The sequence below is a fragment of the Rhamphochromis sp. 'chilingali' genome, assembly GCF_963969265.1.
Source record: "Rhamphochromis sp. 'chilingali' genome assembly, chromosome: 3".
NCBI lineage: Eukaryota > Metazoa > Chordata > Actinopteri > Cichliformes > Cichlidae > Rhamphochromis > Rhamphochromis sp. 'chilingali'.
The window spans coordinates 23,999,404-24,012,541 of NC_137931.1; the positions used below are offsets into that span (position 1 = coordinate 23,999,404).

Genomic DNA, 13,138 nt, shown 5'->3' on the forward strand with positions numbered 1-13,138 from the left:
AAGCCAGACCTAATATAGATTTTAAATAAGCAGCTTTATAAGAATATATAACAGGAGATAGTTCAAATACTGTTCATCCGCAGTAGAAGCCCACCTCTCTAAATTACTGTGGTGGAACTCGATGTGCTTACTAATCGAGTCTCGGTGCTCTGAGGAAACTAACAGAGAGAGAGGGGAGAGGGGCAGAAGGAGGACGAGAAAGGAGGGGGAGGATTTTAGTTCATAAACACTGTTTACTTAAAGCACCCCATTGCCTTATTAGTATTAATAGCAGTGACTTCAGAAAGCTCATATTCTGCCATTGGACAGTTTTGTATTATTTATGATTGAAATGAAAGCCTCGGAGTGGAATGAAGGAGCGCTTGCATAGCAAAGATGTTGCCTATGCCAGTTTACATAACCAACACTTGGGTAAACAGTGTATTAAGCGCAGCGCGGGGCGAGAGTAAAACGACAGCAAAATGTTGTATCCACACATTATCTGATTTGAGGCAAGGTTTTGGAGGAAGCTAGGCGAGCACACTGCGGACCTTTTTGATGCAGCTGGTCTTCATCTGCAAGTCCTTTTGAGCATGAAAGCGTGTAGCGGTGCAGCATCTCGTCTCCAGTGCAAGTTTCTGAAATGTTCAGATATAACTGTAACTTGAGAGCTTCCTTGCCTTAATTAAAGACACCATCTGCTAAATTTTATTATTGAAGCTGTTAGCATGTGGATTAGAGCATCTGAAAGCAGCTTTCGTTTTCCATTCTATTTATAGGCAGCAGGGTGGCGTGTCGAGCAAGGAAACCTATGATCTGGGCTGAGGACTTGAGCTTCCCCACTGAGGGGTATTTGAAAAAGATACAGAATTCCTAATAAGGTTAGCAATCCCTGATTTGGCTGATTTTGAAGATACACAACTCATAACAAGAATAAAAACTTTAAAGTGGTGCTTTCCCAAGTAAATATCAAGTAAAGAAAGCCCCCCCAACACTTACTAAACACACGTGCACAAACGACCACACCATATATCGAATCAATCTTTATTTATATTAAATTAAAAATATACTTTTGACAGATTCATGTAACAAACATGAGGAACGGTATTTCTATGATATAAAGCTTTGGGTATGGTTTCAAAGTACTCAAAGAGAAAGTCAGCAATGACGGTGTTGGGTAAAGGGACAAGGGGAAAGTATTGAAAACCAACAGTACGCAAAGAGGAGCAAGCGATGACGCCTTCTCTCCACTATGTCTCCTTTTGAAAGCATGCAAAACAAATTAAATGAAATCAGGGCCTATTGTGAAGGCTGTGCAGAAAAGAGGAGTAAGAGGGTGGACTTGGCTCAGTAATATTTCGAGTTGAAAGTAAGCAGAGAAGGTAACACTGACTCTCAAACACAGTTTATATAGGTTAGTTGGGACCACAGGTTTCAGTTTTATGACATTTAGAAAGATGGCATTGAGTTCTCTTGGTTGACTGACATGGTAGGCATTGGAAAAGTAAATCAGATGTGTCTCAGTTTGCGTACTACCACCCCTACCGTTATTTTGTGAATAGTGTTGATCATTCACCTGACTGTTTGTTAACTGTAAATCTCTGACACATGCACTATTCTGAATGTTGCTCAGGACCTATTCACCCAGGCTTAGAGACCAGCTGGGAATAATCTGATTATGACCGGTTGCTAGGGAAAAATGTTCATCGCCCAACTGGTTGATGAGTGGTTGCTGGTTGTTGCGAGCAATGACTGTGAAATTGATTGCTAAAACCTTCACTCACTTAGGCCTAGAGTGAGTGGGGTTACCCTAACAGCTAGTGAACACCATGGCAAAAGAGTGTATATTCCACAAACAGTATGCAAATGGCTGCTGGAGGTTGTTGGCGGTTGCTAGTATGACATTGGTTGCCAACAGGCATACAGAGTTGTACCAAAAATCTACTTATGATTGTTTTAGCCACTGTTAGACTGGCACAGTCTCCAGTTTGCATGGAAGCGTCCAACTTGCCTGCAAATGCTCGCAAACTACTCATTAAGCTGTAGTGAAACTGTCAAAAGTGTGGCACAATTGGCAAATATTCACCTTAATTGTAAAAGTTGCACCTTTTGAAATGTCTTAGTTCCAATGATAAGGCACTGCTTTTATTTTGAAGGTGAATGTTCTCCGTTTCGAGTTACAGAGAGCATAGTTGAAAAGTGGCTGCTTTTCATGCAAACTACAGGCAAAAGCAACAATATGCAAGCAAACAAAACGATCCCAAGGAGGCTGTCTGATGCAGCACCCCATTTGTGACAGACAGCAATCTCCAGCAACCACTTGTTAACTGGTGGGGGACCATACATCTTTCCTTAGTGATCAGATATTGCAAGGAGAATGATGAACCCGTCGCACAGCCTGTCTGACTTTGGCCTTAAGTAGTGGAAACTAAGGCATTAACAGCTGATCTTCAAATTAGAGCCAGATATTGAGCTAATACTAGCTAGTTAGTTGTTTTTGTGTTGTTGGCATGTTGTCTGCACTGTGGTATTGTCTGGTAGTTTTCTGTGACTTCATAGAGATTTTAGTGTAAGATATCTGACCAGAGGCTCAACAACTTGATAAATTCACTAAATGCGCCATCTAGTGTGAGACTTGCAGTCTGCGCTATCTAGCTAGCTACCGCCAGCAGATGCTTAGCAACCCGGGATTGATATTTCACGCATTATGGCATCGACTGATATTTATGCATGTTAAACTTACATCTGCAATGACAGAAAAGTGTTATACATGGTAAGAAGCTCATTTTGTCATATGTTTATAAAATGTTGCAGCTAGCGCAACAATCCTTGTTATTGCTAGCTATCTGGAAAGCTAAAAGCAAGAGATTTTTCAATCTGGGACTGATGTTGCTGTGTTTACATTACTTCAGAAGAATTTAGTATTACATTTAGTAAGTAACTTGACAAATGTAAACATGAACAAAATGTGCCAGCTAACATAACAGCCATGGTAAAATGCTCCAATAGTCCAGCCTCTTGTCGTGCCTGATTTCAGACAACACTACACTATCAAGCTAATATGCTACTATTATGGAAGTATTCAAAGTGAGACACCACCCATTGTTATTTGTGTAGTGTTTAACAGTGTTCACTTAAACTGAAACGTTACACGTGAACAGCCACAAAGGTCTGAAGCAGGGCCACTGAACAGAGTTTCACATGAGAAGGGAACAACAAGCACTTTTAAAATGAAATACCCATTAGTAAAAAGGGTACACTTACATAAAGCAAATATGTACGGCTCTTTTTGTACAAGTCGATATAAGCAGGAGAAAAAAGCAGTAGGAGAGAAGACCAATATAAATTCAAAGCATCGCCTCCTTATTTACAAATTCACCAAGTCGGCCATTTCGGTGCTTTATAAAAATATTATTCACATTTGTTGTTGAAGTGTGTTAGATAAATCTGGGAGGAAATCCCAAAGATTCTGTACAGTTATACTGATACAATGATTTGAATACAGAAAATGAATGACTTTCTTTTATGAGGGACAATGGTATAGTGGTTTATACATTCGCCTAACAAGCGAAAGATTCCTGGTTTGATTTCCGGTAGGAGACGCAAATCCCTTCGGGGCTGTATCAGGAAGGGCATCCGGCGTAAAAATCTAGCAAACCGAATATGTGGAGCTACCCGCTATGGCAACCCCTTGTGAATAAGGGAGTAGCTAAGAGTAGCTTTTTCTTCTTTTGTGCAATTAAAATGTCAAGAAACCAAAAAACGTGGCTAGAATAACAAACATGTTGAAGAATGTACAGTAGCCAACACAATAGTGGGAAAAAGAAGTTACATCGTTGATACTAAGGATAAAACTCAATATTAAAAAGACACTGTAGGGAGGGGGTGGGGGTGTACTACACTCACACACAAAAATTCCCATGAAACATCGCAGAAATAAGGATTCCCAGTTTGTGCTACTAAACTCGATAAAAAAATCTGATTAATTTTTCCCACACTGGACAGAAATTTGAGTATAATGTTGTCATAAATGAGATACGAAGGTGGAGGGCAGTAAAACACTCACTTTGGGAACCATGCAATGTAATATTTACTATACAATAGACTTTGTTGAAGCCTGTATGGTGTTTGAGGATAAAATATTGAAGGATTCGGTTCAGGACATGGCTACATGCCTTTGCACCTTGGCTTTGAGGAGGCAGTAAAAAACAAAAAACAAAAACCTAAACCCAGAAAATAATATAAAAAGGATCAGCCTAACCAGCAGTGTTTCCCCCTGGCATGCTTTTGAACTGCCACGAACACAAGCCTGTTAAGGACTGAGACAAATAGCAGCAGGTAACACCAAGGCAAAATTAGTTTGAAACAAGACACAAGATATTAGTCTTCAGAGAGGAAAAAAATGCTTCCACATAGACGCAACACATTTTGGTACTCTAAAAGGATAACCAAGGTCTTAGGATGGGAAAAAACACGACTTAACAGAAGGGGAACTTCAGGTGCTTTTTCCTACCTTTCTGTCAACAAACAAGTCAATGACTCAGATCAAAAATGGGAGAGTGGGGATGCCTCGGATTCTCTTAAGTGCTCTTGAGAACATTTGAAACCATTTGTATCATCAGTCCTTCAATCTGTTCTTGATTCAAACACACATTTTGCCTGGGTCTGCAGTGTAATTTAGGGCAAAACAGGCATAAACCAAGGCGTGTGTTTTTCTTTCGACCACCATCATATTTTTGTTCATTTTTCTTGAAACCCAGATTTGGCAGTCGCTTCCATCGCTCAGTATAAACAAGCTCAAACGCGCCATAAATATTTCACATTGATATTAAATGCTGTCTCTATTTCACTGAATTAGAGCTCGAAAAAGGACTACAAAATACTCCTTCATCAATTAATCATGACAGCATCAAAGCACTACTATAAATACTGTTTGAAGTCAGCGAAAAAACATGGAAACAAGGACATTCTTGAAGCTGGTCAAGTACCATGTAAAATGTGTTTTCCTTATGACCTCTTGGCCCCAGTTCCTTCCTTGTACTTTTGCTAAAGCTATTGCTTTCTGAAGTGGTAAACGGCTGGATAAACAAGTTGAATATTTCAGTAACGAAGAGTGGAAATCCTTTCTTTATACCCGCGACTTTGATCAAAGTGCTCCATGGGGAGGATAAACACATACAGCGTTACATGTGCATAGACTGAGACAAGCACACTTTCACACACTTTTAAATACACAAAATAAATAACCTACGCAAGAACACAGCTTAGGCAGGGCTGGGCTCTGGCAGAGCAGAATGATGAAAGGTTGTTGAAACTATGACAAAGCAATATTTATGCTCCACAAATAATGAAAAATACCGTTGTTGTTAAAGGTTCAAGAACTACAAGTTTTTCTTCATATTCATTCAACTAAATAAAGGAGATATTGCAAAAGGACCTCTGAGAAAAACCAACATTACACAAGTTTTATCTTGAACTTCTAAGTTTGGCAAGCGTTGCAGTGTTTTCCCCTACCCACAGGTGTTGTGTATGGCTTGGTGGAAGAAATAACGGCTGTAATACAGTCCTTTCAGCAGCATTGACTGGCAAGTTGCCTACACAGGCATCAGTAGTCAGGGTTAGAACTATTTTCTTGAGATTTCTTGAGAGTGACGATATCACTCTGGGCTAAGAACAGATGTGAAGCCTTTATAGATTAGAGGCTTCGTTAAACAGTGGCTAGACTAATTAATTTAAAACTCAGTGGTGCTGAAAGTGCAAATTACATCAAACAAAACAAGAAATGACTTTCTTAGGTATGTTAAAAATTGGCACAGTTATTAATACTGGTAACAGTAGTTGACTGTCTGGTGATTCACCAAGAAACTAATGAAAACTATACTAACTTAATATTGGAAAACATAACATTATAGTTTTAACTGAAAAAAAATGTCATATAGTATAGTACTAATTTCGTTTACCAGTTACCCTGTGCTGCATTAAAAAAAATTACATGTATTCAAAACAGAACTTGCTTTATGAACTTGGTTTGGCCAGTTGTTAACATACACTCATCATGGGCATGAATGTCGTGCTATTTTTCAGCTTAGAATTTTTTTCTTTTACTTTTTACATTTTCAATGCATGCCAAGAAGAGTGGCCAAATATCCAGCCAGAATTATGCCAGATACTTTTTTAAAACTTTAAAGCCCAATTTTTTGTTTTTAAAGCCATTAAATATGTATACTATAGAGTCATTTCACCATGGAAAAAAGACAGTTTCAAAGAATTCATTAGAAGCCCAAAATGATCATGATATTTGTGATGAGTGGATATAAACTTCTGACCACAACTGGAGCAAAGGCCAAGTTCAGCTAGGTGACAAAGTCAAGCTCCACCACAGTCCCAGCGGATAAGCTAATGTCTCAGCTAGTACCCTTCTACACATCCTTATGACAGTTTTTTGGAAGCAGCCAACCCCACATCCAGCTAACTCTTCCTTTTCACATTTGTTGTTATTTCTGCTCTGTGAAATCTTAAACTTCATTTAGACTACTGTGGGAAATCTCAACATCCCAACTAACTACGTAATTGGAAAATCCTTGTATCCCTACACTGAGGTCTTCCACACCATCAAGTTGTTGTGGTATGCATTGGCCCGACATGTAGTTACATTTCTAGGGAAGTGCACGACATGTTACTTAGAAGGTTGCGGCATAGGGTTAAAATGGGGTCTGGTTATGGTATAAGTTACGGCGTAGAGCTGAAACAGAAGTATAGTTTACGTGAAAGGAGTCTTCCTGCTTTGTGCTTTCTACATTAGCCCAGAATAGAACCATACCTCCAAACAGAAATTACTAAAACAACAGTCTTCTGACTATAGTTGTCCTGGTTGAAATATAAATAAAATATACACTTCAAGCTACTGTCAAGTTTTCTGTATTTAGCCACAATCTATGGCCACATATTTGTTGGCAAGATCAGAGATCTATGTTGCCACAAGGTGTAGTTACAATTCTATGGAGGTGCATGTGAGGCTTAAGTTAGCTTTAATGCTAAAGAATAAATTTAGCTTTGAAACATCTGACTTATTTGAAAGCATCATTTTTTCTTGCTCTTTAAAATACATTTTCTAGCAGACAAGGTTAGCTTATCGACTTCTGCCTTGTGAACAATTTGGGTAGGAACCACTGACACTTCTAGTAGCCAAAATGAAATTAGCTACCAATTAACAGTCTAATAAGAATATGGGTGGGGTCTGGAAAAAACATGATTCTGTAAAAAAAAAGAAGCAAAAAACATCTAGATCAGATGTGGACAAAAATAATCAAGAATTATGTGGCCAAAAGTAGTCTAGAGTTGTACTTTTTCTCGGACCAAGCAATCGAGAATATAACAAACACCATGACCGAGACAAGCTCCAGTTCCAGTTACTAAAATGATAAATCCTCACATTCTTGATTTTGATCAACTCAAAGAAAGTAACGTTAGCTAAGGACACCCTAAATCTATAAAACTCTTCCAGAGATTTGGTGCCATTTGGTGCAGTTTGGGGCTTTTAATGATCTTTTGATTTGAGCTTGGTTTGTTTTATACTTAACATAGGAAAAAAAAGCCTTGATAGAGTCGATCGTTGGTTAGTACTGAAGATCTTTAGCTTTCGACTCCATTAACACTGACTTTTACCCCCCAGTGGGATCATCTGTAGCTTGCTAAAATATGAACATACACGCACACACTAATCCCAATCACACTAACATAAAGACAGATAGACATATAAAGTAGTCTGTTTAACTGTGCTCTGCTGGTGCTGTCTTGTTCCTTCCTTGAGGTCTTCATTAGTCAGTTTGTATAAACTTTCATGAACTTTTCCTCCCCTTTCTGTAGTTTTTTCTCTCTCTTTGAACACCATTTTGAGTTCAGCTGCTTTACTGGAGTACTCTACAGCTCATAGCAGGTTTTCTCATCCGAGTTAGCTTGAATGGGAAAACCAGTGTATAAAAATCTTTTCAGCACTGAAACCCGTGATTATAAAAGTGTTTATAGTGTGGTTTCCCTTTTACCATTTGCCCTGGGAAAGCTGTTTTAGTCAGCTTCTCCAAACAGACAGCAGCCAAGCAAAACCAACAGAACAGCAGTTGCCCTGCAGATTCTCGAGCAATTTAAAAAGTCCATGGTTGAACTACAAATGTGAAAGAAAAGATCACTGTAGTTTTGTCCATCACAGTATCACAGTTACAGTAGAAGGATGAGATGAGATTCACATATTTCATATAAAAGAACACACGGTGGGTATAATCCTATAGGCAAAATCACTGAATATGATTGATGAGTGCTCCATCTTTTGTTGTCCACTCTATATTGTCTTTTCTTCCTCCATATTTTGCTTTTGTTGCCTGGCTACCTCACTCTAATGTCATTCAGAAAACCAGGCATCTTGACATCTAACAGACTGTATTTGTTCTATGTGATTGTGTCTTTCAGAAACCCTTTGCAGAATATTGTTCCTCCTCAGAACTTTATAATAGAAAGCAAAAAGATTAGTAAAACTTCTTGTTCCTCTCACAAATCTGAAACCCAAGTGGCTGGCAGTGAGTTCAGATACCCCCAGATACAGTCCATCCACTGCTGTGTGATAATTAAGCATCTGTTCTTTACTGAAAACTACCATAACCTTGACATTCTGAATGACATGGAGCACAGTCTCTATCTACAGAACAGAGATGGACGAGATTGTCTATAGTGACAGTTCAGGGGTCTGAGTTGCTTCTGCTTGGTTCGGTCCACCTCCTCCAGATGTTGCTACAATCTACAGCAGATGGCCTGTTATCTGGGCAGGGCTGAGAGCAGCCTTGGTTGGTGCTACTCTCTCTTTGTGTAGGACCGTGGAACTGGAGAGGATGTTGGGCTTGTTGGAGGCTAGAGGAAGATTGGGGAACGTTTGTTAAATGGAATAATCTAGACCACAGTGTTTCGCTGCCGGTAAGGTGGAGGTGGCAAGATGGTTCCAGCATTCAGGGAAAACTCAGACATGTATTCAGGGTTTTCAGCTACTGCCGGCCGTATGTGTCCATTCTGCTTATAGAAGAGCTTGGCGTTGGTGGAACCTCCCTGGGCACCATCTGAGGCTGCCTGGTTAGATGATTTGGGAGGCAAGCTGTGCTGCCAGTATTCTGGATTGTCAAAGGTCACCTTCAGCTTCTTTCCGCTGGCTTTACCTGATGTTTGCCCTCCATGCTTCAGCAAACTGGCAGGGTGTGTGGTGGCGTAGCTCTGGTAGGCTGGCAGGCTGCCATGCCCAATGGTGGCTGAAGTGGACAGGGCGCCCGACTGGCTCACCTGAGCCTGAGCAGTAGTTCCTGCTTGACTCTGAGCAACAGAGCTGCCACCTGGATTGCCAGGTTGCCCTGCAGGTTTGACGGTGTGGTGGGCATGGAGGATGTGAGTCGGTGGACCATGATGGCAAGGAATACCAGATGGAGATGGTTGGGCTGTGGGGAGGGGGTAGTGGGGCAGGCTAGTCTGGATGGTAAGCGGGAGATGGGAGCCTGAGGTTGTGGCTGAGATAGAAGAAGGAGGTTGGGTGGGTAGGGGCAGACCATTTCTCCTCAGGGCTTCCAGGCCCAGCTCAGCGGGGGTATGGAAGGTGTTGAGGTAGAGGGGCTCATTGATGTACTCGTCCTCTCCTTTGGGCTGACTGTTGGGTGTGCTGTGGTAGCCTGGGTTATCCAGGGCGTGGATCTCGCCGTTTTTACGTCGCGTGACAAACGGGTTCTCCTCAATGGGATTCAGATATTCTGTACCACAGAAAATGAATGAGAAGGAGAGTGAATTAGAAGAAGAGAAAAACAGTTCAGACAGCAATAACAAAAAATCTGGAGAAATTAAATCAAGAGGTGAGAAAACAAAGGAAATAGAGAATGAAATGGAGTAAAAGAAAGAGATCACTCGGTAATGAGGAGAGAAGATGGAGATGATAATGGCGTTAATGGCAGGCACTCAGGACAAGACGGGCATCTTGCCAGCAGTTCTTTGGCACTGGAAACTCCATCTGCCGGGGTTGAAAATGCCAACAAATGACCCCTCTTCACTGCTTCCAAGCGCTATAATAGTGGGGTGAGAAACCTATTGATTTTGCCCACTTTTCCGCTCCTTGACATTGCATCAGATGCATTTTGCTGCAGGCTTTGTTATATTTTGAGCTGCTCAAAAAAAAAAAATCAAAGACGGTAGTGCAAGAGCAGGGCTGATGGACTGAATTATGATCAAAGGCAAAACATGACTCTGTAGTAGTAGCTGACATACACCGCCGTCGAAGGAAACTCAGTAGGAATTTTAATCAATGGAATGAGATGAAATGAACAGGAAAACTGACAGGCCGACTATCGTACAAAGGATCGTATTTACTCTGTGAATGAACAAAGAGATGACAAGACAGAGAGAAAGGTGCACATATATTATGTACTTGTTTATAATTTTAATTATGTTTCTGTTTGTGGAGCTGCATAGATGATTGTAGCGCAATCAATCTTTAACTTCCTCTACACAGTTTTGTTTTTAGATTAGTAAGAAATTATTTTAATTAGGTAAGGTTATTTTAAAGTTTAATATTATCTACTATGTGCTGTGGATTAAATACAGCTCCTAAAATGCATTTATGCATCATTACTATTAAATACCCTGCAGGACTGCAGAATTCCTACCTGAACTTATTTTTAGCTTCTTTAGAGCAATTCTGCTTCTAATGTATACTCTGGAAAATTAAACTGGATTAACTATCTTCTAAATGATTCAAGTGGCCACAACAGTCTCATAAGGCTTTACTATGAGTACCTGAGGAGCTCTTGTCCTTCATTGCCGTCATGTATCCGTCCTCATCAGTGTCCCCTCTCAATGCTCTCTCTCCCAGAAAGATGGTTGGATCAGCACTGTACCTCTGACCCCCACTGTCTTCCCCTCCAGCCTGGCTCAGGCTCTTCTTATGCAGGCTTCCATTACAACGCTGGTCCTCCAGGACTGGGCTCGGGCCACCTGTGGCATCCTGGTTCACACAAGCTTGTGTGCCTGCCAAGGGTCCTTCTGCAGCATTTGGACCACCATCTCGATAGCCAAATTGATTCTGCAGTAAAGAGAGGCAGGGATTGGGGTTAAGATAAGAAAAACTGAGCATAGCATGAGTTCAAGAGGGGCCATGAAGTCCAAGTCGGAGCAAATAAGTGTATGACACAGCTGATTCTCTGCTAAAGAAGTGCAAGTAAGGCTATTTTGCCCTGCTTGATTGTTAAATCACGAATTAACTGTGATTAACCACATGTTTTTGTAAAGTTACATTCAATTTCAAAAGCCACAACCAAGCCTGCTTACTACCAGACCTACTGAATCAAAAACTCACTTAACAAGAACCTGTATGGCAAAGTGAAGTAGGCCAAAGTATCTCAAATATCAATTCATCATGCTAAGATTTAACAAACTGACATCTATCTGTCTTGAAATTGTTATAAAAAACATTTCTGAGGCTTTGGTAAACCACGGTGAGAGCCATTATTAGGGGTGGGTATAAAAAAAATCAATTTTCCGTTTCAAATTGATTTTAGTTTGAATAATGTGATATTGATTCTTAAAAATTCTGAATCAATTTTTAAATGTGAATGTATTTTGCCAGAAATGCCAGAATCTCAGCTCAGGCTCACGAAACTATTTCAAAAACTGCCAAAGAGTTAAAACACTAAACGATTAAAAAGCAGGTGAACGGATTCCACAGAAAGATGTTAACACCTCTGTAACTTTGCTCTGCTTCACTTCAGCAGCAGCAGGTAATACGTTCATAGGTTGATTCATGGTTTGCTTCAGTTTTTGTTCTACTGCAGAATCTGCTATAAAAAGCCAGGGCAGGAAAATCTCCTTCATGTTTTTCTGCGTTTTATCCTCAGTTACTTTGACACATAGGCATCTGCTGTGATGCTTAAACCTCTGATGAAGTCTCAAGTATCAGCTTTGTTTTTATACATAGACATAAAAAATATGGATATGTACTGATAAATGATCAGAATTAAAATATTTCTGACTGTCTGAGTCAAAATTGAATCAAATCGAATCAGGACCTTGTGAATCGGAATTGAATCGGTTATAGAACCTTCCCAGGAGTGAATGGCCTACCAAAAGTGGACTGAACAAGATCTAAAGAACTGCAGTCAAAGTTTATGATTCAACAATAAGACAGAGACTGGGCAAAAATGGCATCCAAGGGAGAGTTCAAGGAGAAAACCTCTGCTGACCAAAAACAAAAACACAAAGTCTCACATTGACCAGAAAACATCTTGATGATGCCCCACAATTTTGGAAAATATTCTGTGGACTGATGAAACAACATCTGAACTTTGTGGAAGGTTTGAGTTCCACTACATCTGCATAAAACTAACACAACACTTCATAAAAAGAACATCATACCGTACAATGTAGTGGCAGTTTGCTGCTTCAGTTCAATTACTTGCTGTAATTGATGGAACCATGAATTCTGCTCTCTGCCAGAAATTCTGATTAAGATACTTTCTGAATTAACTTAGCTGTAAATATCTTTGGTCTGAGGTACTCTGGGTACTGTCTAACTCTTTGATGATATAATATCTATGGCAAATAAGCTAATAACAACAAAGTTTAAGCTAGCGTACACAACTTTTGTTCCAACTGCGGCAAAGCAGTGAGGCTTTAACCCATGCTGCTGCCTTTTGAAGTAAAATTCTCAGACAAAGTTCTGCTGGTGTAGTCATCAGCCACCAGGGACTGTGAGGGGCAGCCAGGCAAAGCTATGATACAAACACCTGAACCTTAAAAAAAAAAAAGGCCCATACAAAACATGACAAATGAAGCAAAGGGCTTCTTGTGGAGCTGTGTTGGCTTGCTGCAGGCTATTTAATCCAGGCCAACTTCTCTGCACTCTTGCCAGCTGCTAGCGCTACAGCAGCAATTACGGGAAGCAGATCTACAAAACACAACAGAAAAGAGGGAAATGTCCCGGGGTTATATTCGTCCACCTACTCCTACGGTTTTCCCTCTACTGCAATCAGCATCCTCCTCCTCCAAACTTCTCTGTTCATCCCTTCTTCAAAGCAAGTCATTATCGGCTCGTCTTTTCAAGTGTGAGCGAGTGAGAGCAAATCAGCACAGATAAGATAACCGTCTG

General features: G+C 40.3%; 1 protein-coding gene across 4 annotated transcripts in view; it reads right to left on the reverse strand.

The window, feature by feature from the left end:
• Positions 1–1,063: 1,063 nt before the first annotated feature.
• LOC308394589 (receptor tyrosine-protein kinase erbB-4-like) overlaps positions 1,064–13,138 on the reverse strand; it is a 388,448-nt gene continuing 376,373 nt past the window's right edge. For all 4 annotated transcript variants that reach the window (XM_080878981.1, XM_080878979.1, XM_080878980.1 and 1 more), the window contains exons 26-27: positions 10,792–11,077; positions 1,064–9,755 (exon numbers count right to left, since the gene is read on the reverse strand). In XM_080878981.1, the coding sequence (XP_080735107.1) occupies positions 8,917–9,755; positions 10,792–11,077 (1,125 nt within the window). In that variant the 3' untranslated portion in view covers positions 1,064–8,916. The remainder of the gene's footprint in view (positions 9,756–10,791; positions 11,078–13,138) is intronic.